At 41.9% G+C, this 27,518-nt stretch overlaps 1 protein-coding gene across 3 annotated transcripts in view; it reads right to left on the bottom strand.

The window, feature by feature from the left end:
- The window catches only part of LOC308474277 (dermatan-sulfate epimerase), a 145,400-nt gene that overhangs the window by 10,441 nt on the left and 107,441 nt on the right, over positions 1 to 27,518 (bottom strand). The window contains exons 1-2 of one of the 3 annotated variants that reach the window (XM_081000375.1): positions 24,580 to 25,053; positions 9,955 to 10,423 (exon numbers count right to left, since the gene is read on the bottom strand). In XM_081000375.1, the coding sequence (XP_080856501.1) occupies positions 9,955 to 10,370 (416 nt within the window). In that variant the 5' untranslated portion in view covers positions 10,371 to 10,423; positions 24,580 to 25,053. Of the gene's footprint in view, positions 1 to 9,954; positions 10,424 to 24,579; positions 25,054 to 27,518 lie in introns of those variants that run through there. The other 2 variants (XM_081000377.1, XM_081000376.1) reach the window with 2 other exon arrangements.

Raw genomic sequence — 27,518 nt, 5'->3', positions numbered from 1 at the left:
AATCTCAGCTAAAGCATCCATGACAGATGACCACCCAATCTCCACTTTTAAACCTCCAAGGAAGGAGAGTCTACCACCTTCCAAGGTAGTCCATTGCACAGCTCTTACTGTTAGAAAGTTCTTCATAATGTTTACTCAGAATCACCTTTTTTTTAAGTTGAATCCCTTGGTTTGGGACCTATCCTCTGGAGCAGGCATCCCCAACCGTCGGCCCTCCAGATGTTTTGGACTACAATTCCCATCATCCCTGACCACTGGTCTGTTAGCTAGGGATCATGGGAGTTGTAGGCCAAAACATTTGGAGAGCTGCAGGTGGGGGGTGCCTGCTCTGGAGCAGGAGAAAAACAAGCTTGCTTAAATATCTAGGGGTACCAATCATGCATATTTTGAACAAGTTGTATCAGTCTAATTCTAGTATGGTTTGGAAAGGTATAAATACGAATAGAATATGTTGTCATAAATTGAGACACTTCATTATGGACCAACTGGCTGCTTCTAAAATGATGATTGTACTGCAGTTACTTCTTTTGTTCCAGATGCTGCCATTCTGCATACCTGCTCATCTGAAGAAATGGGGGGGGGAGGGGGACTTAGCAAGTTTATATTTCAATCAGACCGATCACATATTAAAAAGTATTTATTATACCCAGTTGGCAGCTGGGGCATTCTGAATTTAAGTTGCTGTTATGAAGCAAGCCAGTTTAGCCATGTGGTGGAATTGATGTCATCCAATAAGGTGATTCATTGAAAAAAATCATTTTACTGATTTACTGTAATGACTTCATTATTATGTGAAATAATGTAAAAAAAAAGTAAAATAATGTTTAGTGTTTTACTCCCCCGTGATCTATTTCTTATTAGTTATGTCATGTTTCAAGATTCATGTGTACAATTTCATAACAATAATATATTTTTTTTAAGAAAACAAGCTTGCTCCATCTTCCTTGTGTTTTTCTGTATAGAACAGCTCAAAGATAGAAATAGATAGCCCTTATCATAAGCAAACTTTATCTGCACATGTTTCCACTTTAGATAAATGACTCACCAGCTTGAGTCCAAAGAGAAACTATCAAATGCAGGAAGACTGACTTCAGTTTGAATTTTGTTTGTTGGGAATTAATAGTTTTCTTTGCAGAACCTCTTCTGGTTTATACAACTCCTGAAGATCTTCTGTCAGAATATCTAAACACCAAGCTTACAGGATCCCATATAGAGATGCTACCTATGTGTCTGGTGAATCATTTTGGCAGCATGGGACTTCAGAAATCTGTCAGCCATTAGCTCAGTTTCTAGTGGCAGTCTCCGATGGATTGGGTCCAAGACTGACTAGCCAATCTTTGCCTGAAACATATCAAAGTAACACTAGCTGCCAGCAGCCTGAAGTCAGGCATATTTTAGGCTAGGCCAGATGTTTGTTAAGATTTATCTGTTGAACAAAAGCCACAATGCATTCATTCAAAGGTATGTTTCGTATGCCAAATTTATCTTACTTCCCTGAAGGTCATGAAACATCTGCTATATGAAACCATTTCTAGCCTGTTGCAGCAAAAAAAACAAGTCTTGTGGCATGTTAAAAGATTAGCACATGTGTGATGTGGAAGTTCTTTTGGATTGTCTGAACCAATCCAAATGATGCATTCTGACTGGCTTTTTAAAAAATCATTCCCTACTAATAGGATGTGCCCAGAAGTACATTTTAGCAGTGACCCTGCTATGTTTTGATCAAATATATGTACTTCTTCCCCAAATCCAGTTAAGGAGAAACCTGTTCTTTCAATGTGCAGCTGAGGAGGCTGCACAACTGAATCTGAAATACATGAATATTCCTGCAGCGACATCAAGGTTCAATAGTGAAATGAAATAAAAAAGTGACCTCAAAAATTTGCCCGGACAGACCCTGAAACTGGCAATCATTCTAACACCTTTCACAAAGGTACTGGCTGGGTATGGCCAGCTTTTCAAAGAATAGAACTAAAAGGAAAAACCAATGGACATACAAACAAATTATTGACTAGTTCATTTCTGTGTTTCCCAATGTGTTTCAAACACAGAGATTCTTCAGTAGAGGAAATTATTCAATTTTGTGGTGGGGAAGAAAATCAGTTATTTTACGGAAAGAAGAACTTATGCAAAAGTTTCACAACTGTAAAAACAGAAGCAGAAGAGCAAAAAACTCTTCTTCAGGAATAACATGGGGGTGGGGAGAGAAAAAGACTGTATTGGATTTAAATAATTCTTGTTTTGAAAAGTACTATCATGCACTGGTGATATACAAGTAGATAACTATGCAAGTATCAGAATCCTCGCTTGGACTCAATATACCAACTTACAGGCTTGCCTTGAAAGACAAAGAATGGAATCTCTTAAATTTATTGTTGCATCACGAATCAGTATAATGCTAAACTTTAATCCTTTGAAGGAAGGAGATTAGAAATTTTCTAGAGCACTTAATGGGGGGATTAGCTAAGAATAAATTCAAGCTCTGAAAACAAAATCTAAACAATTGCTACCAATGTTAACTTTCATTAAAGCTGGGTTAAATCCAATTAAGTCATACTCAAAATAGACCTACTGAAATTGACATGACTAACTTACATCCATTATTACTAATGGACCTATTTGAGTGTAACTTAAATTGGATAGTACAACCCACTGAGAAGAGGCACGATGTACTTTCAAAACCACACTAGAAGCCTACACAGTTGACAAAATGTTATTCATTCACTATCTGGTAACATAATACAGATCTACAACCTATTTATCCTGGTGCAATTTCACTGACTTCAATAAAAAGCAAGAGAAAATGGAGAGGGGGTTGATTGCAGCTATCATACTTAAAAACATTAAATCAGAGATGATGACATGTGGCTAAAATTGTTAAGGAATCAGCACTCTTCCAATCCTAGATGGAAGTAGGGTGGTTCACAACTCCAGTCAAGTGTTGCTTTATATATCACACACTTCACAGTAACCAAGTGATGAGGAGTTTTACCTGCTAACCACAGGAGGTCCAGAATCTAGGCAGCTATGTGAGTGGGGATGTTCTTGGCTGATCTTCGCAATAAAGTTGTTGGCTTTTTAAGCACTCGTTTTGGCCGGTTTCTTAAGAACTTCAGAAAGTACATTCCAAAGTCTGGCCATGGGTCCATCTATCTCAGTAGTATCTACACCGAGTAGCAGCAACTCTCCATGGTTTTGAACTGGGGGCATTCTCCCCCCCCCCACCTGGACACACCAGGGATTTAACCAGAGGCTTTCTACATGGAAAGCAGAAGTTCTACTGCCAACAGCCTCTCTCTTCTGAAATACCTTGGCAATTACTAAATAGGGCCAAGCTGCTCTTTTCTTCCACAGTAAATATGTGATGTATGAAGAGCAGATGCATGTTCATAAACATTCAGAGATACACACCAAGGAACTCTGACTGGCTACAGCTTCTAGGCACACACCCAATGCATGCCTAGGGATGCATTTCTCACTTTCTGCATTTTTAACAGAAAACAATGATGCAGTTCTGAATAACAGATACAGTACAAGCCTAAGTACAGTGTGAAATGGCTGTTTCAAATTAATCCATCTGCACTGTGCACTTGAATTCCACCAATGGTGCACCAAAACAAATAGTGCATGCAGACCATAGCTTATAAAAGAGTGGTTTACTAGCTGCAATACAATGAAAGTTTAAGAGAGCTCCTTTCAATTTCTTTAAGTGAAAGTTCAAATATGGCCTTGCATCAGACTCAAATTATGTCACTGAGTTCTTGAACAGGCTTTAAAATATATGGAAAATATCACTACACAACAGGCAACATCTGTGAATATTTTCCTCCTAGGGAGTCACCTGACAGCAAACTATTCATAAAATGTTTATCTTTCAGTGCTTCCAAGCATGCAATATAATAATATTTCCATGATATTTTGTAGAAACGTCATACAGCAAATGCCAGGATGATATATAAATCATTTAGGGATAGGAGCTCTGTTTACAACCAGTTAAAATGTACAACCTGTTAAAGTTATTACATTATACTTAATAAAAGACAGGCATAGATTAATTTTTAGAATCACTGCTCCCATCTACCAGGGAAGATTCTGGAGCAGATCATTAAGCAAACAGTCTGTGAGCACCTAGAAAAGAATGCTGTGATCACCAATAGTCAGCATGGATTTCTGAAAAATAAGTCATGTCAGACTAACCTGATCTTGTTTTTTGACAGAATTACAAGCCTGGTAGATGAAGGGAACGCAGTAGATGTAGCCTACCTTGATTTCAGCAAAGCATTTGACAAGGTGCCCCATGATATTCTTGTAAAGAAGCTGGTAAAATGCGGTCTTGACTATGCTACCACTCAGTGGATTTGTAACTGGCTGACTGACCGAACCCAAAGGGTGCTCATCAATGGTTCCTCTTCATCCTGGAGAAGAGTGACTAGTGGGGTGCCACAGGGTTCTGCCTTGGGCCCGGTCTTATTCAACATCTTTATCAACGACTTGGATGATGGACTCAAGGGCATCCTGATCAAATTTGCAGATGACACCAAACTGGGAGGGGTGGCTAACACCCCAGAGGACAGGATCACACTTCAAAATGACCTTGACAGATTAGAGAACTGGGCCAAAACAAACAAGATGACTTTTAACAGGGAGAAATGTAAAGTATTACACTTGGGCAAAAAAAATGAGAGGCACAAATACAAGATGGGTGACACCTGGCTTGAGAGCAGTACATGTGAAAAGGATCTAGGAGTCTTGGTTGACCACAAACTTGACATGAGTCAACAGTGTGATGCGGCAGCTAAAAAAGCCAATGCAATTCTGGGCCTCATCAATAGGAGTATAGCATCTAGATCAAGGGAAGCAATAGTGCCACTGTATTCTGCTCTGGTCAGACCTCACCTGGAGTACTGTGTCCAGTTCTGGGCACCACAGTTCAAGAAGGACACTGACAAACTGGAACGTGTCCAGAGGAGGGCAACCAAAATGGTCAAAGGCCTTATGCCTTATGAGGAACGGCTAAGGGAGCTGGGCATGTTTAGCCTGGAGAAGAGGAGGTTAAGGGGTGATATGATAGCCATGTTCAAATATATAAAAGGATGTCACATAGAGGAGGGAGAAAGGTTGTTTTCTGCTGCTCCAGAGAAGCGGACACGGAGCAATGGATCCAAACTACAAGAAAGAAGATTCCACCTAAACATTAGGAAGAACTTCCTGACAGTAAGAGCTGTTCGACAGTGGAATTTGCTGCCAAGGAGTGTGGTGGAGTCTCCTTCTTTGGAGGTCTTTAAGCAGAGGCTTGACAACCATATGTCAGGAGTGCTCTAATGGTGTTTCCTGCTTGGCAGGGGGTTGGACTCGATGGCCCTTGTGGTCTCTTCCAACTCTATGATTCTATGATTCTATGATCTTTTTTAAACAAATCTCTTAATTTTATCATTTTTAGAATATAGTTTCCCTTATCTTTTCTTTTACCTAGTCTGCTACCAGATTTATTTATATTTTTTTCTAATGGATTATTTATAAATAGTTCTAATACTGTAGTGGTTATACAACAATTGAAATTATAAAAATACAGCAGATAGAAACAGTTTTCAAAACAGTTATAAAAGGAAAAGAGGTGCTGAAGGAGATTGCAACTTTTGAAAATAATTCTAAAAAATCATCATTTTCCTGTTGTGAGAGACATTGTTCCATTTTCTGCTTAGCCTTCGTAAACAAAAGCTGAATGTAGTTTTATTTTATTTTTTTCATCTTGTAAATTTACTGCAGTAATAAAAACAGAAAAAGAACCTGACTTTAACTTTATTATATAACTTTTCTATAAGGAAACTGAAATATATTTTCCAATATAGAGTTGGAATGGACAGAATGGATTTCCTCTTCTTCCTGTAGCCCTACACACACACACACACACACACACACACACACACACTGGTTTGAGTAGACCATTTTGAGAGTGTAGGAGCTGCGGAGGAGAGGACAGAACAAGGTGGCTGAAATTGCACAGTACTGGATAGTGCCCAATACAAATTAAAATTACCGTATTGGCCTGAATATAAGCCACACCCGTATATAAGCTGCACCCTTAAAAATCAAGGGGGGGGGGGATAAAATAAAAGACAATATAAGCCGCTCCCTTAAAATTCTGCAGGCACTCAAACCTGTTCCATTTTACTGTATGTCTGTTTCAGCAGCGATATCGTAAAAGCCAATTTTTGTAAGGTCACGAATTTAAGCTGCACTTTAACTTTTCAAGGTCAGAATTTTGGAAAAAAGTGAGGCTTATATTCAGGCCAATACTGTAACACTGAGCTGCACCATAACAAATTCTCTTAACTTTTATATATGTTACGTGCTTTTCCTAGCAGAAATACATTTCTGTGCCACAACACACATCATATTCGATTCGGTGACGTCACACAGAACTGAAAATATTATTGTGTTGCAGATTTTGCTTTAGAGAATACTTGAACATGATGGGGTGTTCCTTTATACTTGAGATAACATCTTTGGTGCCAGCACCATCTCAGTGGAAATCAAGAGAGCCCAAATACACAGATGAACCACTCAAACTGCCAATAAAATTTTATGAAAAACCCAGATGTGAAGCATTCCATTTACTCCAATGAATCCCTCTGTGATAAAAAAGAGCTTTCAAAACAAAACAGACCCTGCACTTCCCTAGAACTTTGAAATCAGTGGGGTTATGCTAGCACATTCATAAGAAAATGCAACATCTTCTCCGAGTCCTTAGTATGTGGGATAGACAACTTTCCTACAGAAGACACTTAACCTGTGCTTACTTTTTAATCTAGGTTGCAGCAGGATCTTATAAAAGTAATATTTTTGATCAGGCCTTGTGCAACATAAAAGTCTCGGGTCAATCATGCCAGCTTTCCTATTTGCACTTTCTGGTGGGATTTCCAATTATTTATAGTCTGTGGCCATTCCCAATTTCTTTATGGGAACATTCACAGTCCACTAACACCCATCAAAGTAGGTAGGAACAATTAGGGGAGAACTGTGTCCATGTTGCTCCTCCCTCCCAACTGCTCATCTCTCACTCTGTTTTAAGCTCTGCTGAAGATACTGCACACCTCTTCCACAGAAGCCTTTGGCTTGCTCCTCTGATTCTCATCTTCCACTGAAATAAAGCATATTCTTGTAGTCCTACGTACATTTATCCAGAGGCAAATCCTACTGTGTTTAAAGGGGCTTATTAATGTGTTTAGGATTGCACCCTTTTGCTCACATTCATTCTTGGTTGTCTTTTCCTTTTTTCTCTTCCACTGTTATGGCACTGGTATCATCATAATTAAGCAGGAGTGGGGAACCTTATTCAGCCCAAGAATTGCATTTCCTCATGGCCATGTACCATGATGGGGCTATATGCCAATGATGGGTAGGGCCAGAAACAAAGGTGAGTGGGGCAACAAATGAGACTCTTAAACCCGTACAGCGACTGCAATCCAGCCACTTATAAGTCAAGGTTTTTGCATGTCTGTCTGTCCATGCAGCGGCATCATCAAGGACACATTCCAGCCAGGCAAAAGCACTTGGGGAGAGTATGGAGCAGGGCAGGTGAGGGGCATGGCCTGGAGAGAGGGAGAGTGGCTTGGGAAGGAGGTGTTGTATGGGAGGAGTCAGATAAAGAGCCTGGAGGGCATAATTTGGCCCCTGAGCCTGAGGCTCCCCATTCCTCAGCAGCATTCTCTGAAAAATCATCATCATAGGCATAAAACAACATGCCCCGGTCTTGAAAAGCCATAATCTCTATGGACAAATACAATACAAAATACTTTACCTGAAAATACAGAGTTGTAAGATGTGGCACAGGAGAAAATGCAATCTACTGCATTATCTCTATTTTGAAAGAGGCAGCCAACGAGGCACTTAGTGTGAAAGTATATACCAAACTTCTTCTTCTTCTTTTTAACCAAGTTCAAATGCAAGATACACAAACACAAGATAGGATTTCAAGCTGCATTCCAAGCACAGGAAACAAAACATTCCATAAAGCAGTGAGATGCTTTACAGTGCAGGCAATTCAGCCTAGACACTGTAAAAAGAAAACAATGGTTACTTTCACACTTTTCAGTAAAAGTTTTCAAATGGCCCAATAAGCTGGATCTAGAGCTGGGAGGCTATTTTGTTACAGGTGAATGCTATAGACATGGGAAAACTTGAAATCAAGCGAGAGGTCAGGTAATTAGGTTCTATCTGCAATATTCACGCTAGTATGCCACCTCTCCTCCCAATTCCATCCATCTTGCCTATGCTATCATTTCCTCAGGCTTCCACTCGTCATACTTGCTGAATGGCTTGCATAACTGGGTCCATCCAGCATTGTAACTTGAGGACCCTATGTACTGTAGCAAGTTACTATATCAGTAGCAGGAATTACTGTGGTCCTGCTGCATTTGTGACAATCTGGAGTAAGCGTTCATCACGAAATGTTTTTGTTGCTCTCTGAACCATTACGATACAAAAATAAAAACAAATTAATCCTAAACATATAACAGACATCTCACTTGTTAAAGGGTGTGTCTTTAAAAGTGTAACCTGAGTTACAGATTTTGAGATGAGATTAATTTCATAAACACTTAGCTCAGTAATGTTTACCCTGATTGGCAGCAGCTCTCCAGGGCTTCAGATTGGGATCTCTCTCAGGTCTACCTGCAGGTACCAGTGATGGAGCCCAGTATATTGTGCATGCAAAGCTGATGCTCTACCACTGAGCTGATTAGAAATGGTGATTAAAATAATCAAGCTTTACAATGCAGAATCCTCTTAAAGCTGTATTTTAACCTCAGGATGCACAAAAAATATATAAACAACTGAGAATACAAAATGTTTTTAACTATCGAACTAAAATGTGAGTTTCCATGGAATAAACCAGAATATGAGCAAGAATTTGCCATGGCTCATTTGATTGCAAATATGATTTTTCTAGGATGTAATTAAGAACAGCATACCAAATGATATGGAAGTAAGTAGGAGACAATTTTAACACTCATTAGGCACCTAAGTGAGAAAGCAGTGCATGGCAGTATTAAAACAGTATTATAAAGTTGAAAAGACTGCAGGAAAGAATGCAAACAGCATAATAAATACTTTGTGCAGGGTGGAAACTCCTACTATGAACTGTTAACATTTAAGTTTTGATATATTTGTAACTGAGTACTCATATTGAAATAATATTCTTCTGCTATCATATAAACAAAGACTGAGCCAAATATCCCTTCCTCTTTGGCAGGACTATTAGTTGCTTGTAAAAAAGAGCCTGCCCATGGAAGCGGACACTTAAAACCTTTTAGGAGGAAGTCTTAGCCTTTAATACTTATTTATTATTATGTATTTATTAAATTTGTACACTACCCTATACCTGTAGATCTCAGGGAAGTTCAGAATTTAAAAATAAAAATGAAGTGGCCAAGGAATTTTCTTCCTTTTTCTACTTTAATATATAAATAAGCTGCCATTTCACTGCCCACAAGAGCCCAGTGGGGTTCCTGAAGAGCACAATGCCCCATGCGAACAATGACACTATGTCATGACTACAGACAGAACCTTTACTTTAAGCAGCACCTCAGGAGACAAATGGCAACCAGACAGGGGGGATTTTCAGCAGAAAATGGATACAAGCCCTGTTCTGGATTCTGAGCCCATTCCACATCAGTGTGTCATAGCTGATTTTTCTCCAAAATAAAATCAGTCTGATTAAGCATGCATGTTTACATACATGACTAACATAATGTGTAGTTTGGGGGAAAAAGTTACAGTATAAGCATCTGCCATGTCTTTAGGCTTTGGAAAATGTGCACTCATTTCAAACAAAATTAAGGAAGAAAACCAAAACCTTTTCTTGCTTTCTCTTCATATAAATCTTTTTTTTTTTTTTAGTACAAATGGATTTTTTGTGGGGAGGGGGCAGTAGAAACAAAGATAAAAATATACCAACTAGGCTGAGCCGCCATTCTTTCCATGTAATCTCTGGCCATATTGATAGCTTCCAGGTTCTCTGGATAAAGCAGGCAGAACATTGCTAGAGCACCCAAGTTGTTGCCGTAAATCTCATTCCATCGAGCACTGAAGTCCTTGGGATCCCAGGGAGGAAGGTACTCCAAAGGGTTTGACAGCATGGTCTGCACAGCCTCAGCCAACCGAGCCGAAATGTGTTGGTGTGAATTGGCGGCCTTGAATCGCAAATCCCGCATCTCTCCTCTGGAAAAGTAGAGCATTGGGTAGCTGTCGTAGTTGGCATTGACAAAAGGAACCACGGTGCTTGGGCTGTTATTGCTGCTGTAGACCAGTGCGAAGCAAACCACATGTATGAAAAACACACTAGGAGCCCCCCGTGTGTGAGTCCTCATTGTGGCATTAGAGCTCCAGGTCTCAATGGCAGCCGGACCATCTTTGAAGGAGCCTAGATGGTGGGGGAGGGGACAAAGGGGGAGGGAACAAGAGTGATAGTTATGGTTAGTTTTGTGTAAAGCCTCTGAGAATTCATAATGTGCTCGTGATCCTTTGCTCTATCAGTCACAGATTCAACAGAGCAGCAATATCTATATAAACAAAAGCCAATGTAGCAACAAAGAAAGAAATTCCCACAGCATTCCTGTAAAATCCACAACCACCCACTAACCATCTTGTTGAATACAGAAAAATTACCCTTCCCCCAGCCCTACATGGAAGTTACCCATCAGTCCAGTACACATACATACCTTTCACACAACTAATGTTCTTGCAAACCACTTAGAGGTTTTCTTACAATTAAGCAGTATATAAAATTTGTTAAATAAATAAATGAACATACTAAATGAATGAATGTACTTGGCAATGTGGGCATGGAGAAGTCCTGCATGGAGAACCAGTTATCCCAGCAAATTGCTCCACTTGTGGAACAAACAAATTCTATAATACGGTACAGCCCTTTGGATTGCCTGCACTTAAAGGGGAAGCAGCATTTGGCAGGGGAGGAGCATGCGCACGGATGAGCAGAATCAACAGCAGCAGTACGCTTACTGAAGGCAGCACTATAGGCCTCCTAGCCGCTCAGTGGGTAAAGGAAATGCAAGGGGGGGGGAGTATATTGGCTCCCAAGCACTATCTTGAACAGATGTGAATGTGACCTCCATAAAGCACAGCTTGCCTCTTGTGGGCACCACAGGCAACAAGAACTTCGGGTGTAAAAAAACACGATAGCGATATATTCCCTACCTCCCATCTTCATGTATGAGATCTGTGTTCCCCAGTGAGACTATTACTGCCTGTATAATTAGTTGGAATAATGGCCTTATCATGGCTGTGGTGACAGGATGGCAAAAGATGGCAGGGGGCATTAATCTTTATTAAGTATTACTTGCTATCCCACCACCTATGCAGGCATAGTGTTGTAACATTGGCAGGGGTGAAATCAATATTTGATGAAGCATATTATTCTAACGAAGTCTTGCATCTGTCTCTATTTACTAACTTCATCTTTCACCCCCTGTACTTGCAAAGGCTTCACAATTCCAATGCAAACATAAGTACCATATTGGCTTGAATATAAGCCTCACTTTTTTCCAAATTCCGACCATGAAAAGTTAAAGTGCGGCTTAAATTCGCGACCTTACAAAAATGGGCTTTTACGATATCGCTGCTGAAACAGACATACGGTAAAATGGAACATTTACCATTTACGGGTGTGAGTGCCTGTGGAATTTTAAGGGAGCGGCTTATATTGGAGTATTTTTTTTCTCTCCCCCCCCAAATTTTAAAGTTGTGGCTTATACTATATTTGGGTGTGGCTTATATTTGGGCCAATACGGTATATATTTTTATGGGCATGGCATTCTCATGCTGCAGGACTTGAATCCTCTCCTTCTCATCACCTGTAAGGGGAAAAGGATGGGAGAGTCCAAGAGGACAGGGCTCCTGCACCTTTAATAGGAAGATGAGGGAATTTCAGCATGAATGGCTTGAATTACTGCTAAATTTCCATCTTTCATATACAGCTGCAAGAACCCTCTCCTCCTTTGCATCTGGCCACCCTACGCAGAAGGTTCAGATATACAGAAAGGTCTAATTTATTAGGCATAATTAAATACTGGGCTATTAAAAAGTCTTTTCAACAATCAAGACAATAGAAGTAGTTTCTTACTGTACTTGCACAAAGGGGAGGAGGGAGGGAGGGAGGGAGAGAGAGAGATCATGTTAACATCAGCCAAGCCAAGGCTGTGTATGTCGGATTGGCTGACGTTCACAGCTGTGGAGTAAAGGATTTGGAATGTGGGAGGCTTGTACAGGAGTCATTAGAATTGTGTATAAAGCCTCTAGCTGTGACACGTCTTCATTAAGAGGAGAGGGGAAAACAGCAGAGTAGATCCTGGAAATGTATTTGAAATAGCTGGCCTTTAGGGCATGTGTGTTTTTTCCTATTAGCTTAAAAGAACCCTTCGATTTCACATGTGCAGATTTACAGCCTGTCACTTTAAAAGTTGAATGCAAAGTAAAAATGTATATTTTCCCAACTACCCGCCTGTTTAAAAAGGGATAAAAATAAAATAAAAATGGCACACTCTGTGAAAGTAAAAAACAAAACAAGACTGTTTAACCATGGCTATTTCTCTTTCCTCCCATCAAAATTACCTACCGACTCAACACAGGTCTTAGACAAAACAGGCTAGGATTCCCCAGAGGAAAGTCAGAGAATTCCTGAAATTCTCAAGAGGGGAAAGGTTAGAGAAAGCAAGACCAAGAGAGATGGATTTATGTAAATAATGAACAGTAGTTTTCAATTATTAAAACCAGAAGTAGGCCGAGGGCAAGGGGAGAAAAATGACATCCAAAACCTACTGCACAATGATGTTTTTCCTGAGGGAAAGCCATTTCATAAGATTCAGAAAGGGGAAAACATGTTAGAAGTTAAAATAAACAGAAGCCACACACCGAGATCAAGTTTTCCAAACCATAGGTTCCCAAAATTAGACTAATAAATTAATGTTTGGGGACAGGAGTAATGATTCAAGTGAGAACTTTACACACAAAAAAGTCAATGGACTGCTTATAAATTTATTTGCTGGCTTGTGGAGCTGTTGAACATAATCCCAAGAGCTTGAACCTGTGAAAATAGTTGTGTTATTTGGCTGCTGGGCTGAATGGTTCCCTCCTTGCATTTTGGCATAAATTAAATACTACCGTAGGTGGGGCAAACTGTCTCTCTTTATTACTGGCACAGTATTGTATCAACACTTAAGTAGAACAGGCTGTATCAATGCCACACAAAAGTATCTGCTCTCTAGTCACATCATTCTCTACCCCTGCAAAAAAAACTGAGTTACTCCTTCCACAGCAGTGAAAGAGGTGAATTGAATCCTAAGCTGCACCAAGAGGAACACTTTCCCACTCCAGCTGCAATTGGTGGAATCCCCATGCTGAATCCTGTGGGTCACTATTGCTCAATATATTAGTTGGTGCTTTGGACTTTGGGAAATCAGAGGATTGTGCCTTTATCATTAGGCACATTATTAGGCCATGCCTACAAGAATGAACTCAATATTAATTCCAAGCTTTCCATCCCATTTCCACTCTGTGTTGGCCTTCTTCAACCAGGTTCCCTTCAGAAAGGTTGCTCTAAATGCAGTATGCCTCCAAAGGTAGAACAATGCTGAGTTACCCACAGTATAAGCAGCCTTCTACAGATAGCAGATTCCTTCACACAAATACACAGTATAAGACAGACAGACAAAAGGAGATGAAGCACAGCAACTGTTGTTCCCTTGTACTGTAAGAACAATTCAGACACAAACTACTCAAAGGAGTTTGCAAAATATTTCTTGTTTCAGGCTTTTGAGGAAATCCTGGTTAGTCATTTATTCTGCCACTCAACTGAATTAGTCAGAGGTTTTCAACCTTTTTGAGTCCACAGCTCCCTTGAACAACTACATTCTTTCTGCGGCACCCCTGTGGGGCTCAGGAGCCCAGTTATGTCACCCCTTGTCTGCAGAGCTGGCAGCTTCTCACCCTCTTTCATGGAGGGTTCTCTCAGCCTCCTCTCCTCTCCCTTCTCACTGGGAGTCCTCTGAGCAGCCGCAGCTGCCACCCCTGATCTCTGAGCTGTCCCCTGCTCTGCCCCCAAAAGAGGTGCCTTCTCACACTGCCCTACAGGGGCCTGGGAAGCACCCCCTGGCCAGCCCCAGAGGCACCATTTGCCTGGGGAGCTTGTAGCTGCAACTAACAGCTGTGCAAGCTTCTGGGAGGGAGAGACACAAGAGGGTATCAGAGGGAGGGAGGGAAGGAAAGTGGTACAGAGGCCAGTGTTGCTTGCAGCACTCCTGATTATCATTCAAGGCACCCCAGAGTGCCATGGCACACTGGTTGAAAACCACTGAATTACTTGACTGCTTAAGTTCCCTTCTCTTACAAACATTTGGGGGAAATAGCTTTGCCAACTGTTTAGTCCTACCCCACAATATGGACCAGTTGCACAGTCATGCGACAAGCAATGAAGCAATGAATAAAATTGTCTTGAGAATCAGTAATGCCAGGCAGAGTAATCCAGACCTCTGAACTGCTGTGCTGGAGGGGAGTTGGAAAAGGCAGAGTCCCTCCTGCTCAGCTCTGCTCACTTCTGCCATGGGGAGAGCTCTGCCATTGATGGGGAAGCTCCACAGGTGAAGCATGCAACAAGGTACTTATTAAGAGAGTGGGTGAGTGGAAGCTGCTGGTGGCGGCGGCGAAAGCTATGCCATTCTCACCAAGCCCCATTGCTGTTAGTCAAGAGATGGACTGCTTCCTAAGAAAACCGTATGCAGAGATTTTCAGTCACAATGCAGAACACTACTTTTTGCATATTATTTAGCATACTTGATAAGAACACAAACATATGCTTTTAGAACCAGGCAGAAATATTTTCTTCGACAGAAAATCTTTTCAATGTATTATTATAATCAACAAAGCAGGAAGATCCAAATATAACTTTCAAAAACTAAAAGCTGATTTCCATCCTCCAGAATCAACCTGAATTTAAGTGCGGCTAAAAAACCGTAGCTCCCATTTAAAGAAATATTATCTATATTTCTTTCTTACTTACTTTGTAATAAAAAATAACTGTCTGTTTCAACAACAGGAAAGTGTAGAATGGTGAACTGCAGAGCCAATGTGACCAAAGAGTATTGTTCATTGTTAGTGCTCTATATATGTAATTAAAGCTGCTATACTCAGTAGGACTTCTGAGTAGCCATATACAGGATTGTGCTGTAAAATACACAGGCAGTGTGAAACTTTCTATGGTCTGAAATGACTGCTTCAAGTGAAGATGTGATAAAGGGTCTCCTAAATCCAGTTTTGTCACTGGAGGTGCAGGTGTCCTCATTGGCTAGAAACGCATTTTACTAGCTTCATCTGCTACGACAGCTATGGCCATTCCTGGATTGTGATAGTTTGAACACAGTTATTTATGCATCAGTAACCTCAAGGTTGGATTACTGCAATGTGGGGCTACCCTTGAACTTTTTCTGGAGGTGCAGAACAGTGTGGCTATGCTGCTTGTGGGGTCAAACTACCAGCAGCATATTACACCTTGTTTGCATCATTTGCATAGTCTTCATAATCCAAATCACCCAAAATCATGGTAGAAAGACAAATGCTTTCTAACTAGGCATCCAGGAACACTCTGCTTTGTATCTTCCTAAAACAACAAAATCTGTTTTGTATTTTCCCAAAACAACAAAAGAATCATGCTACAATTGTTACTAAGAAAAGATCACAATGAAGTTTTCTGTTGTTAGCAGAAATGGGTTAATGATAAACTGCCATTCCAATACAGTATTAATTCTTTTTAATGGTACTAACAGAGTAGCCATGAATAGGTAAATGCTATGCATTCATGTATTATCTTACCCCTGTAGTCAGTGTCTGCCTGCTGCCATCACACACCTGTCCTAAATTCTCGGCTACCCTTTACTATCCATCACACACGCTTTTGCAAGTACAAATCAGGGACATATTTGGAACAATTAATAAGTTGAAAGAAATATCTCAACCTGGCAACTAGCAACCAACTCAATATGGTGTGTGGGGAGGGGAAGCCCCATTTCACCAGCGTAAGTCCTTCAGGCTTCTGCTAGCAGGATCTCTTAGTGGAATCTGGTGCATTATGTTTCTTTCTCCTTTACAAAATGTACTCATAAGCACTTCTCAGCAAGTCTGTGTCAAGGGGTTTCCCGCATTCCCTGAGTCACCCACTCCCCGCTATGAAATTACACTCAAGACTGTCTACAGAAAATCACTTAAGATTGCTTTATTACTTTAATTGTTAAAGACATTCCTTTGATCATGTGGAGTGATGCCATTTGCTTCAAGTATTGTGACCAATCCCTAATTTCAGAGCAACAGGCCCTGTGACCTTTAAATGTAAATATGAATTTTCTAATAGTATTTTAAACACTGAAAACTCTTTTTCATTGATAATACCTGACATCCAATGTTAGCCATGCTCAGAGCAGATTCACTGAAAACAATTAACTTCAGCAACTTATATTAATTGCTTTCAGTGGCGTGACTCATCAAGTATGACTTAGTTTTTTTAGGCCCTCCCCATATCTTTTATTATTCTGCATCTAGATTTGTTACGGAAGAAGTGCAAATGAAACAGTAACATTTTACTGAAAACAATAATACAGAATAAGTGGTTAAAGCAAATAATACTCCATCATTATAAAAGTGATTTACCAATTCAGTGACAGACTGTAACAGAAGTGCTTTTAGTCAGTTCTGTTAAGTTAGACTGCACCATATTTCAGTGTGTTCATCCAATAATATTTTAAAAGCATTAACAATAAACTATGTTGCTATGTAGTTGATCATAAATTATGTTGAAATTTTCCTCAATAAATTGCTTTTGGATGTTTCCCTCCCCTCCTCAACTGTTTAAACAGATCTTTGCAGGCATATATTTTTCAGTTTTTCAGTTTACGATTATGACAATAGCAGCTGCAAGTTCTCTACATACCAATAGATCACAAGTTCAAGAAGGTCATTCCTTATTCTTTCTCTAGAAAAGTGTCAGCTGCAGATTTCAATATGGAACAGTACTCAAAAGTCATTGATTAAGCCAAATGGAATTTTGAGAAGCCAAGAAACAGGAAAAGAACAATTCTATCCTTGGGTTACGCCTGCTGAGTCATATAGGATTGGTCCTAAATCACAGCACAAGCACAATGATTCAAAGGAAACATTGTGCTGGGGTAGAAATGAATTTGTGCCAGCCTTACTACAAGAGACCACCACCAGCTTACTTGATACTCTAATAGAACTCCAGCATGACAAGGAGAAAAACTGGTCAGAGTTGAAAAAAATAGCAGGAGAGAAGTGGAATTTAGTTAGAATCCTATGATCACTTAGGGGTCAGTTCAAGTCCCAACAAGATGTAAAGCTACACCTTCAGAAGACATGGGGATCATTAATAACATCCACCTACAAAAGTCTCACAAAGAGAAAAACAGCCGCTGACACCACCCTAGTCTCTCACTCTAGGCTTGCTTTTTATGGTGGCTGGAGCTTCCTCAGGCTGCCCACAGCTGTGCTCCATTAAGCAGGCAGCGGCACTCTTCATTCTCCACATATAGTTCCAGGTGCAGTAGGTTGGGTGAGTTTCCCAAGCGGCCTCAAGGATGGAAAAAAGACAACCCTCCATGCACTGCTCTTTCTCCAGCTGCTTTGAAGTAAGCAAATGCACCCATATAACGGCCACCTTGCATCTCTCTCTGCCATCGTCTTTTTGATGGAGAATATCATTCTGCCAAACTCTACAGGCGATTGTGGTACAACATCAGAGATCTTATATATCAAGACATGCTGCGTGACACTGTCTCAGTCTGATCCCAATCTAGAGAAATCCAAGTTAAGGAAATAATAATAATAATAATAATAATAATAATAATAATAATTTATACTCCGCCCATCTGGCTGGGTTTCCTCAGCCACTCTGGGCGGCTTCCAACAGAATATTAAAATACAATAGTCTATTAAACATTAAAAGCTTCCCTAAACAGGATTGCCTTCAGATGTCTTCTAAAAGTCTAGTAGTTGTTTTTCTCTTTGACATCTGGTGGGAGGGCATTCCACAGGGCGGGTGCCACTACTAAGAAGGCCCTCTGCCTGGTTCCCTGTAACTTGGCTTCTCGTAGCAAGGGAACTGCCAGAAGGCCCTCGGCACTGGACCTCAGTGTCTGGGCAGAACAACGGGGGTGGAGACGCTCCTTCAGGTATACTGGACTGAGGCCATTTAGGGCTTTGAAGGTCAGCACCAACACTTTGAATTGTGCTTGGAACCGTACTGGGAACCAATGGAGGTCTTTCAAGACTGGTGTTATGTGGTTTCGGTGGCCGCTCCCAGTCACCAAGTCTAGCTGCCACATTCTGGACTAGTTGTAGTTTCCTGGTCACCTTCAAAGGTAGCCCCACATAGAGTGCATTGCAGTAGTCCAAGTGAGAGATAACTAGAGCATGCACCACTCTGGCGAGACAGTCTGCGGGCAGGTAGGGTCTCAGCCTGCGTACCAGATGGAGTTGATAAACAGCTGCCCTGGATACAGAATTGACCTGCGCCTCCATGGACAGCTGAGAGTCAAAAATGACTCCCAGGCTGCGCACCTGGTTCTTCAGGGGCACCGTTACCCCATTCAGGACTAGGGAGTCCTCCACACCTGCTCGCCTCCTGTCCCCCCAAAACAGTACTTCTGTCTTGTCAGGATTCAACCTCAGTCTGTTGATTGTGCAAAGGGATTCTTTTGTGATCATGCAATATAATTAAAGTAGATGAAGGGCTGGTGAATAACACTTGTCTTACAGGTAACCTGCCACTGGATCCTGAATATGATTACTATTATTATTATTATTATTATTATTATTATTACCCAGCCCATTTACGCCCACTTATGCTAGTTACTAAACTAGCAACAGCAGCTTCACTGCTACAGCTGAGGAGGAAAAGGCAGGACCCTGCAGGGAAAGAGGTTCATGAGGGAAGAGGAAAACTTGCATGTAGAGTGTGACCCTTGCACATCCTTTATCCTCCTCCACACACAGGTGTGTGAAAGAGAATGTAAGCATTTGTGGCCACAGATTGTGCACTAAACTAAGAACTCTGAACTAGTAGAAGTTTCTACCACACAAAAGATACAGGGATGGTTATACAGCATTGACTAGGGGTGTCCCTGATCCCCCAAAGCCCCCACAATGCACCAGTGAATGCAATGAGGAGAGGTGGTATAAAAAAAACAAAATAATCAATCATCCTTGACTTCTGTCAACTTGATGTTTTTACACAATGGCTCAGAAACAAAGGAATGGCTAAAACAGCAATACTTAACCCAAGAGATATCCAGCACACTAAGTTTTGGTTACATAATTTGAAGTTTATTTCTTGAGAAAGTCATCTTATTCTAAGATATATTCCCAACCAAAAGGCTACTTGAACATTTACAGAGGCTGAATTTAAATGGAGACATATTTCTCAAAATAGTTTCTCTAGTTTGGAAATCATTAGCAAGTTTTAATTCCTCTGGCTATATTCAGACATAAAGATTTGCCTTTGCTCTGAATTCCTAAACTGTTGGCAGAGAAGAGCTATCATCAATGAGAGTGTCAAGGAGTTGTAGTACTCAGTTCTGGATGCAGCAGGTTTGAGAACAAGTCTAAACTAAGTGATGCTTCAGCTCAGGATTTGTAGCAGAAGCCTTCAGAAGCCTACCGGTAATTGCTTCACTTCACACCTGATCACTACCAGGCTTAAAAAAAAGGTAAGGGACCCCTGACAGTTAAGTCGAGTCAGGAAAGACTCTGGGGCTGCGGTGCTCATCTCGCTTTACTGGCCGAGGGAGCCAACATTTGTCCGCAGGCAGTTTTTCCGGGTCATGTGGCCAGCATGACTAAGCTGCTTCTCGCGAGACCAGAGCAGCGCACGGAAATGCCATTTACTTTCCCGCTGGAGTGGTACCTATTTATCTACTTGCACTTTGACGTGCTTTCAAACTGCTAGGTTGGCAGAAGCTGGGACAGAGCAATGGGAGCTCACCCCGTCACGGGGATTCAAACTGCTGACCTTCCGATCGGCAAGTCCTAGGCTCAGTGGTTTAGACAATGTGGCATATGGTACTCCAAGGACTTCAGTAGGTATTGCTTGGGGTGAATTAGGGATATTATATTTTAACATATTTTATCACAAATTAAATGCATGCTTTATCTAAATATGCACTAAGTATACATTTTGGTATTTTTTTTTAAGCTGAGAACTCTATTGCAAATATTAAGGTGTGAAATCTGAATGATAAATGGGCTCTTACCTATTTATTTGCTTGTGGGATCAGTTAGTAGATTGAATTGCTTAAAAATAAAGACAGTTTGTTCCAAATGTGCACAGAAGATGAGTGTATGTTGAACTTGTGTAGGTAGAAGTTGAACTGTAGCATGTGCTGCAGGAAAAGCAGGGGGAACCATTTGTGGAAAATGGAGAAGATGCTGAGATCAGGTTCTCTTTCATAGTGAAACCAACTGGTGTTTGGCTTTTACAGTAAAAAGCAGTGGAGGGATATGATATAGTGTGTTGTCAGTTCATCTTACAGTGTGAAGAGTTTCTCTAGTGAATGTGAGCACACGCTGACATAATAGCTGCTTATGAATGTGAAAGCTCTTAGGAGTACATGAAGCTTATACGCACGCATACTCTTCGTGCTCTTTTAGGTGGGACTTATCTACACTCACAAAGTGTTCACTAGTGGAACTTTGTATTGGGACAATGAGAGCTATCCAGAGAACCTTAGGTGCACCAAAATATAACTTAAGAGTCCAGCCCCGTGAAACGTACTCAAAACAACCTTCAGTGAGTCGTTTCTTTCCAGTTAGCAAGCCTGGGATTGCAGTCCTGCACATTAACTACACCCATGGCGAATAGAAAACAAAACCAAACTTTTATGTATTACTGTTTCTGATAACTCTTATAATTTCCTTACATATACAGATGCTGAAAGTTGACTACACTCCTGAAAAGTAAAAGTTCAGATATCTAAGACTCAATGATTTAAAACAACAACAGAGGAGAGATCAAGCTCCATCTACCTGTCAAAGGCGATACTACAAACCTTGACATTGTTAGGAACAGATCCCAGATGATGAATAGCTGCCCTGTTTGTGCATGCCTTTATCACCAGGGTTCCCTCCTTCTCCGAGCCCTTTCCTGTAGTATTCATGCCAACTTGGAGAATGGTAAACAGTGTAAGAATCTGAAGAACTGAATTGCTTCGTTTTGCCTAGCTGTCTCAAAATATTAATGGTGCCTGGGAAAGAAATGTTTATCTGAACTTCTTTCATAACTATTTTTGATAAACATGTTCTTTGTTTTATCTGCTGACAAATGCAGTAAAAGGTAATTCTGAGCTTATGACCTCAAACTGCTCTGATAAGAAAAGCTGTGAAGACAATATTTTGACTTGAGTGCAGAGTTAGCTCAGGGCATTACACAATGATGCCTACATTCCAAAGAACGATATGTTATATGTTGCACAATCCTATTCATGTTTTCTTGGAAATATGACCTACTGTGTCAATGGGGCTTACTTCAAAGTAAGTGTATTTAGGACTGACACCGTAAGATATGAATGCTCCAGCACCTACTATTATGTAGTCCTGCCGTCAAAGGAATGGCATGTTTCACTATGATGTTACAAACTTCTTTGATAATTGAACTCTAGCTCTGCTTTGCTTCTTCTTCTACACACACACACACACACACACACACAAACAGATAAACACAAATATTTCACATACAATACTAACACCAATTACAAACATTAAAACACCCTTGTGACTTTCCTCCACCAACATTTGTAGTATTATTGTATTTCACATTGCAATTTACTGTATATCTTTGTTTCTTAACTTCACACTGGAGAGCCAGTGTGGTGTAGTGGTTAAGAGCAGTAGTCTCGTAATCTGGGGAACCGGGTTCGCGTCTCCGCTCCTCCACATGCAGCTGCTGGGTGACCTTGGGCCAGTCACACTTCTTTGAAGTCTCTCAGCCCCACTCACCTCACAGAGTGTTTGTTGTGGGGGAGGAAGGGAAAGGAGAATGTTTAAAAGAGTAGTCCCATATTTCTGGGAGGTTTTTTTGCCTCCATATCTTTGCCCTAAGCAAGCAAAGCAATTGCCACATATACAAGGCAGTGATTTTTGATGATATTACTTTCACACTGCCTTGTCAGTTTCCTTTGTTATTAAAATATGATTAAGTGCTCCAGTGAGAGAAACTGAGATGCACATTTGCCTTTATTTCATGTGTGTACATACAATGCATACATCAGACCCAAAACGTATGTGGGGGTTACGTTCCAGGGATAGCGCATAAAGCCAAAATCACATATAGTGAAAACACATTGGGTGCAATGGTAGGTGAGATTGCCAAAGTCTTTTTTCTCTGTACACCCACCCAGTTTCCATTTAAAAAAAAATTTTTGTTGCCAAGCACGTAAAGCTGACAGCGAACAAGTTAAATGCATGTAAGTTACTACTGTACTTTGGCAGACAAAGCTATTACCAGGAAAGCACAGCAGCAGCGCTCCTTTATTTTTTGCTCCATTTGCAATGTACAGTATTCATCCTTTCCCTTCTTGTCCCTTTTTCCTCCTCAGTACCTCTGGAAACCAAAGTTGTTGCAATGGAATCCATTGTTAAAGAGTCAGAGACACGGTGGAACATTTTTCTAACTTTTGAAGTGTGGCACCTTCAAAAAGGGGTCAAAGAGAAACTACAGAAGATTGGTGTGAAGCCATGGAAGGGTTATTTAGTATAAGGGTGTGGGCTCAAATTCACTTAACAAATATTAGTTTTCACCCCTCAGAGAGTCTCACCTGCCTTTTGTTTATGCAGTCAGCATGGTTAAAGGCTGCCAGACTATGGGTTCTTCCCGTTAACTTTTCAATGTATGCATCTCCATACAAGATAATGTGGTCAGTTTTGTATTTGTGGCTTTGATTATAACAGTTATAGAAGTAGAATGGCACTTATTCCAGAATGTAGTTCAGAATAACAGAGGGCAAGCACTCTAAGCAGGGTAGACCTGCTGGGTATCTCCAAAGCGGCTGACGCCACTAGGTCACTGGCTCACACCTTTCCATAGTCAGATAAAGAAAAATCTGACTCACTGATGCTGCAATTCCATACATAAAGGTAAAGGTAAAGGGACCCCTGACCATTAGGTCCAGTCGTGACTGACTCTGGGGTTACTTGTTCCCAATGAAACATGGAAAGGATTAGGCTGAACTGGTGTTCAGTCTAATGCAAGTGCATAATCTTGACTAGATTGAAACTGGACATTTAACCATTTTCTGTGTTCTGCCCCACCTTAACAACATTTGCATGTGGAAGTGCAAGAAGATCAAAGGTACATTTCAGCGTAATGTGTGGAAATGGTCTAAGGCTGCAATCTGATGGGTGGAAACGGTCTAAGACGAAACATGCTTACCAGGGAGTAATTCCCATTCACCTCAGTGAGATTTACTCCTAGCACAAGTTTGTTCTGTATAAGTCTATGGCTGGCTGTAACATTACAGAGCAATCCTGCCTTTAGTGGCTGTTTCACTGCTGGGCAGGCAGGAGTTATCCCTTTGATTCTTCACTCAAAAGTCATGCCTGCCAAACAGACTCCCAAGAACAAAAACAAGAGCAAGGCCAAGGCCTAAAACCTTAGGCCTTCTCAGAACTTTTTCAACTTCACAAGAAGCTGCTAGCCCTTCCTCTTGTTTTTTGTTCTTGGGAGTCTGTTGCTCTTGGCATGACACTTGGCGAGAGCGAAGAATGAAAAGGTGAACTGGCAACGGAAAAACTCCCAAGTGCCTATAAGACTGCTCTGTAAATCCTGCTAAGACCGCTGGCATTTCACATTTGAGGGTGAAGCAGAGGGCTTGCTTTTTTGGAGATCAGAGGGAGATGAGTTCAGCTTACATACTGATGGAGAGGCACAGCAAAACACACATCTCTGAGCCTCAGCCGCAATACGCAAGAACTCACCCACCCAGACCCGGCCCCAGTCTTTTAAGCCTAAATGGATGAGCAATTTGGTCCCTTCGATTTTCTGTGAGAGGGGAGAAGCCTCCAAGTAGAGCGGATCTTCCTCTCATCGAAGTCCACCCCCAGCCTAATTTTAGACATGCTTACTCCTAATGACTTTCGTGGAGCTTCCTTTCAACTTATCTCCCCAAGCCAGGATGCTCCTGAAGTTCTGGCGCTTTCCTATCCCGGGGCTTCATTGTCTGCGCCTAAGTTCAGGAGGGAAGGTTGAACCCAAGGGCGCCACCCACCCATTTCCACACACCCCACCCCCCGCTCAACGAACCACCGGCTCTGCCTCAGCTGTCAAGATAACTTGCCTCTGGGCATCTGCAGACCGCGCTGGCCTTGCCCTCCGCGCATTTCACTGCCATCCAAACCCAGCAGCGCCCCCAAACCCCGAGCAGGGCCGAGGAAAGTTCCCCAGCTACGAGGATGCCCGGCCGGCCATTTCTGCCGTCGGGAGTGGTGGTGGTGGGTTTCTCCAGCGCTTACCTCTCCCCCAGCTGCCCGTTGCGCAGACCTCACTCCATGGCGGCGGCAGGAGGTCGACCCCCGCGCTCTAGACCCGGCCGCCTCCGCGCCTACTAGCGCTGCCTCCCGGAGTCAAGCGCTCATTCCGGGCGGGCGAAGAAGCGAAGTCGCGGCCCCTCAGCGCGCGCGGTGGATGCTCGCTCGGGCGGGTGGCGGGACGGACGGAAGACTACGGGGCCGCGCCGAGCGGCAAAAGGGCTTTTGCAGGCGCCTCAGCTCCGCCAGAGGGAGGAGACCGCAACGTCACCGGAGAAGGGGGAAAGGGGCGAGGAGCCCCTTAGTCCCACCTCCCGCCCGGATCCCTTTCTCTGCTGCTGCTTCTGCAGTGGTTGCTCTTCTTTTGCAGTTGAGGCGTCGCCCGCGCGCTTCCAACTCCTTTGAAGTTGTTTTCCCTCCAAAAGAGCAAGCGCCCGGGCAGGCTTCTCTGGGTGACTGAGGCCGTGCAGCGCCTCATTTAGTCAGCCCCTGAGGGGACGGCTGGATTTGTCCCCCTCCTCGTCCCGCGCTGTCTTGCAAAGAGGAAAAAAGCTTCCTCCCAACAAGCGCCTGCTCCCCTCCCTTTGGTAGCTGGGGATGTTAACACTTCTACAGGCCTATAAGATAACTTTTTTTAAAGTGCGCGCTCAACACAAGAGCTCAGTCGGCGCAAAAGTCCCCCAACTCTTCTGGACTGACTTTCCTGCACAAGCACAGGCTTTTCTGAATGTTTGAGGACCTCCCTCCCCCCATTTATTTACTCGCCCTCTGTGGAGAAAAGCGCCCCTCAGAAGTCAACAACAAACAACCTTCCCCTGATAGTAAATAGGATTGCCGTCTTCCTCAGGGCGGCTGTAATTCAGGTGGAACCAGGGGGGAGATGGAGCATTCTGACTTCAAAGGGGAAGATGGTATCTCCCTCCCTGTTTTCTACACAGAAGCAGGTCAAACTGACAGCTGACTCTTACTTCAATGCTGGCAAATGGTGTCCTCTGCTACTTGAGGGGAGAAGTCTACTTTAGGGAAGGTTATCTGGCTCCACACACAGTTCCACATTCCCAACACCACCTTGTCACAACTGACATCCATCTGCCCAGTAGTAGAGCTGATGATTCACCCCTACAGCCAAGCTAGTTGGGTGGCAAGTCTTTTCCCCACGTGTCACTTCCTCCACACCCAAATGTGGTAAATGTGAAGGGGTCGGTGGGTGGGAAGCATCCATTTCCATAGCCACCGTTTGGCCCATAGCCTTCCTGTTGCTGACATGTCCTTGTAAGGTATGTATACCATGGGTGCTCCCCACCTCCAAGCCACATGAGCAGCTCTGCAACAAAGAATGCTGACAAGCTGATCCTATGGATGTTTATGCAGAAGCAAGTCCCTCTAACTTCAGTTTACTAATTTGTTTCATGCTCATCAACACCAGTAGGTGACTGGCACTGTGAGATCTAGGTTTCATGCTCACATTTCAAAGTGGAAGCATTTTAGCAGCATAGATTAGCTGTGTGGAAAGACAGTACTTTGCATAGACCAGGGAGGACCCACTGTGAGTTGCTTGCTCCAGGTCCCATACAAACCTAGTTTTAAAGGCTTTAAAAATATATAGGCATAGCTAAAACAAAACAAAAACATGTCAAAGACACTAAGTCCAGAGGTAGTACCCCAGTACCAGATGCTGGGCACAAATAACAGGAGAAAGGATATTGACCTCCAACAGGTCCTGATGAAAAGATGGACAGGGTGGGGAAAGAATAAAATTAATTTGGGCTTTGTTTTCCTCTTCCCTCTTCGCCTCCTCTGCCATGACCATATTTCAATATAGAAAGTTGGGTATAAATTTTAAAAAAAGATAAATAATGTGTCATTAAAGACGCAAAAACAAAACAAAACAAAAACAGTTTCTACTACTCAGTAGTAGTATCTTTGCAGTTTCTTATTCTAGCCTATTTCTGGCTTTAAGTGTTAAAACAAGTTCGGATAGGAAAAGAAACTGGAAGCCAGTGTAGCTGTTTGAACTGCAGTCTTATCAACTCATTTAGATAGCTAAGCAGCCTGTTTCGTTTTGACTTAAGTGAAGTTTCTGGACAGTCTTGGAAGTCATCTGGTCTAACCTCGTGCACTGTTCAATAAAGCCATTGCAATGTGGGATGACAGAGTCAATAATTATTATTTGGGGGGCATCACCCACAATCAGAAGAAATGTGATTATTATTATCAGTATAAAAAGGAAACTGCTAAGTGTTATAGAAGAGAGTTAGCTACTAAGGCAGAAGATGCCTGGAAAAAGACTACAAAGCTGAACTGAGGAATACAAAGTGACTTGGCTAGGGAAACAGCCTAGAATAGGTATAGCTAGTTGTTTATTTTTTGCACTTATGCATAACTAACTGTAAAATTAACTTTTCTCTACCCTGTTTTCTCAAACTGTTTTATTAATAAACCCTTAAGTAAAAGCATTGTTTGTTTTTTAGGGGTAGAGATGGGAAATGGTCTGAGGTCTTGTTCTTCACCTCAGGCCTAGGTGTTAAACCACTTTATACAGTACCGAGTGTAGGATGGGCTGGTTAGTCCACAAGGTTAAAGGGATGCTTAGCAGAGCCAGCCAGAGAAAAATAAAGATACCCACACAGTAGTAGCTGTGAAATTAAGGAGGAGGAGTTGGTTTGGCCGGTTTGCTTGCCTCCCTTCTCTATCATGGTGCAGCCTATATGCTGTCAGACCTAGTAATATTTTATACTTAAGACAGACAGGGACAAAACAACAGGAAAAGTAAATAAAAATAATAAAATGGAAGGCATGGCATGGCATTTTAGGAAAGGATTGGTTTAGACTGGGATAAGAAAAGGTTTAGGTCACACAAGCAAAACCAAACCACCAGCTGCACAAACTCTTTTAAGCATTGCTGCTACTTAGATAATAAGCTT

The sequence above is a fragment of the Podarcis pityusensis genome (assembly GCF_964106645.2).
Source record: "Podarcis pityusensis genome assembly, chromosome: 3".
In the NCBI taxonomy this organism is placed as follows: domain Eukaryota; kingdom Metazoa; phylum Chordata; class Lepidosauria; order Squamata; family Lacertidae; genus Podarcis; species Podarcis pityusensis.
This window is presented reverse-complemented; position numbering and strand designations above follow the sequence as displayed.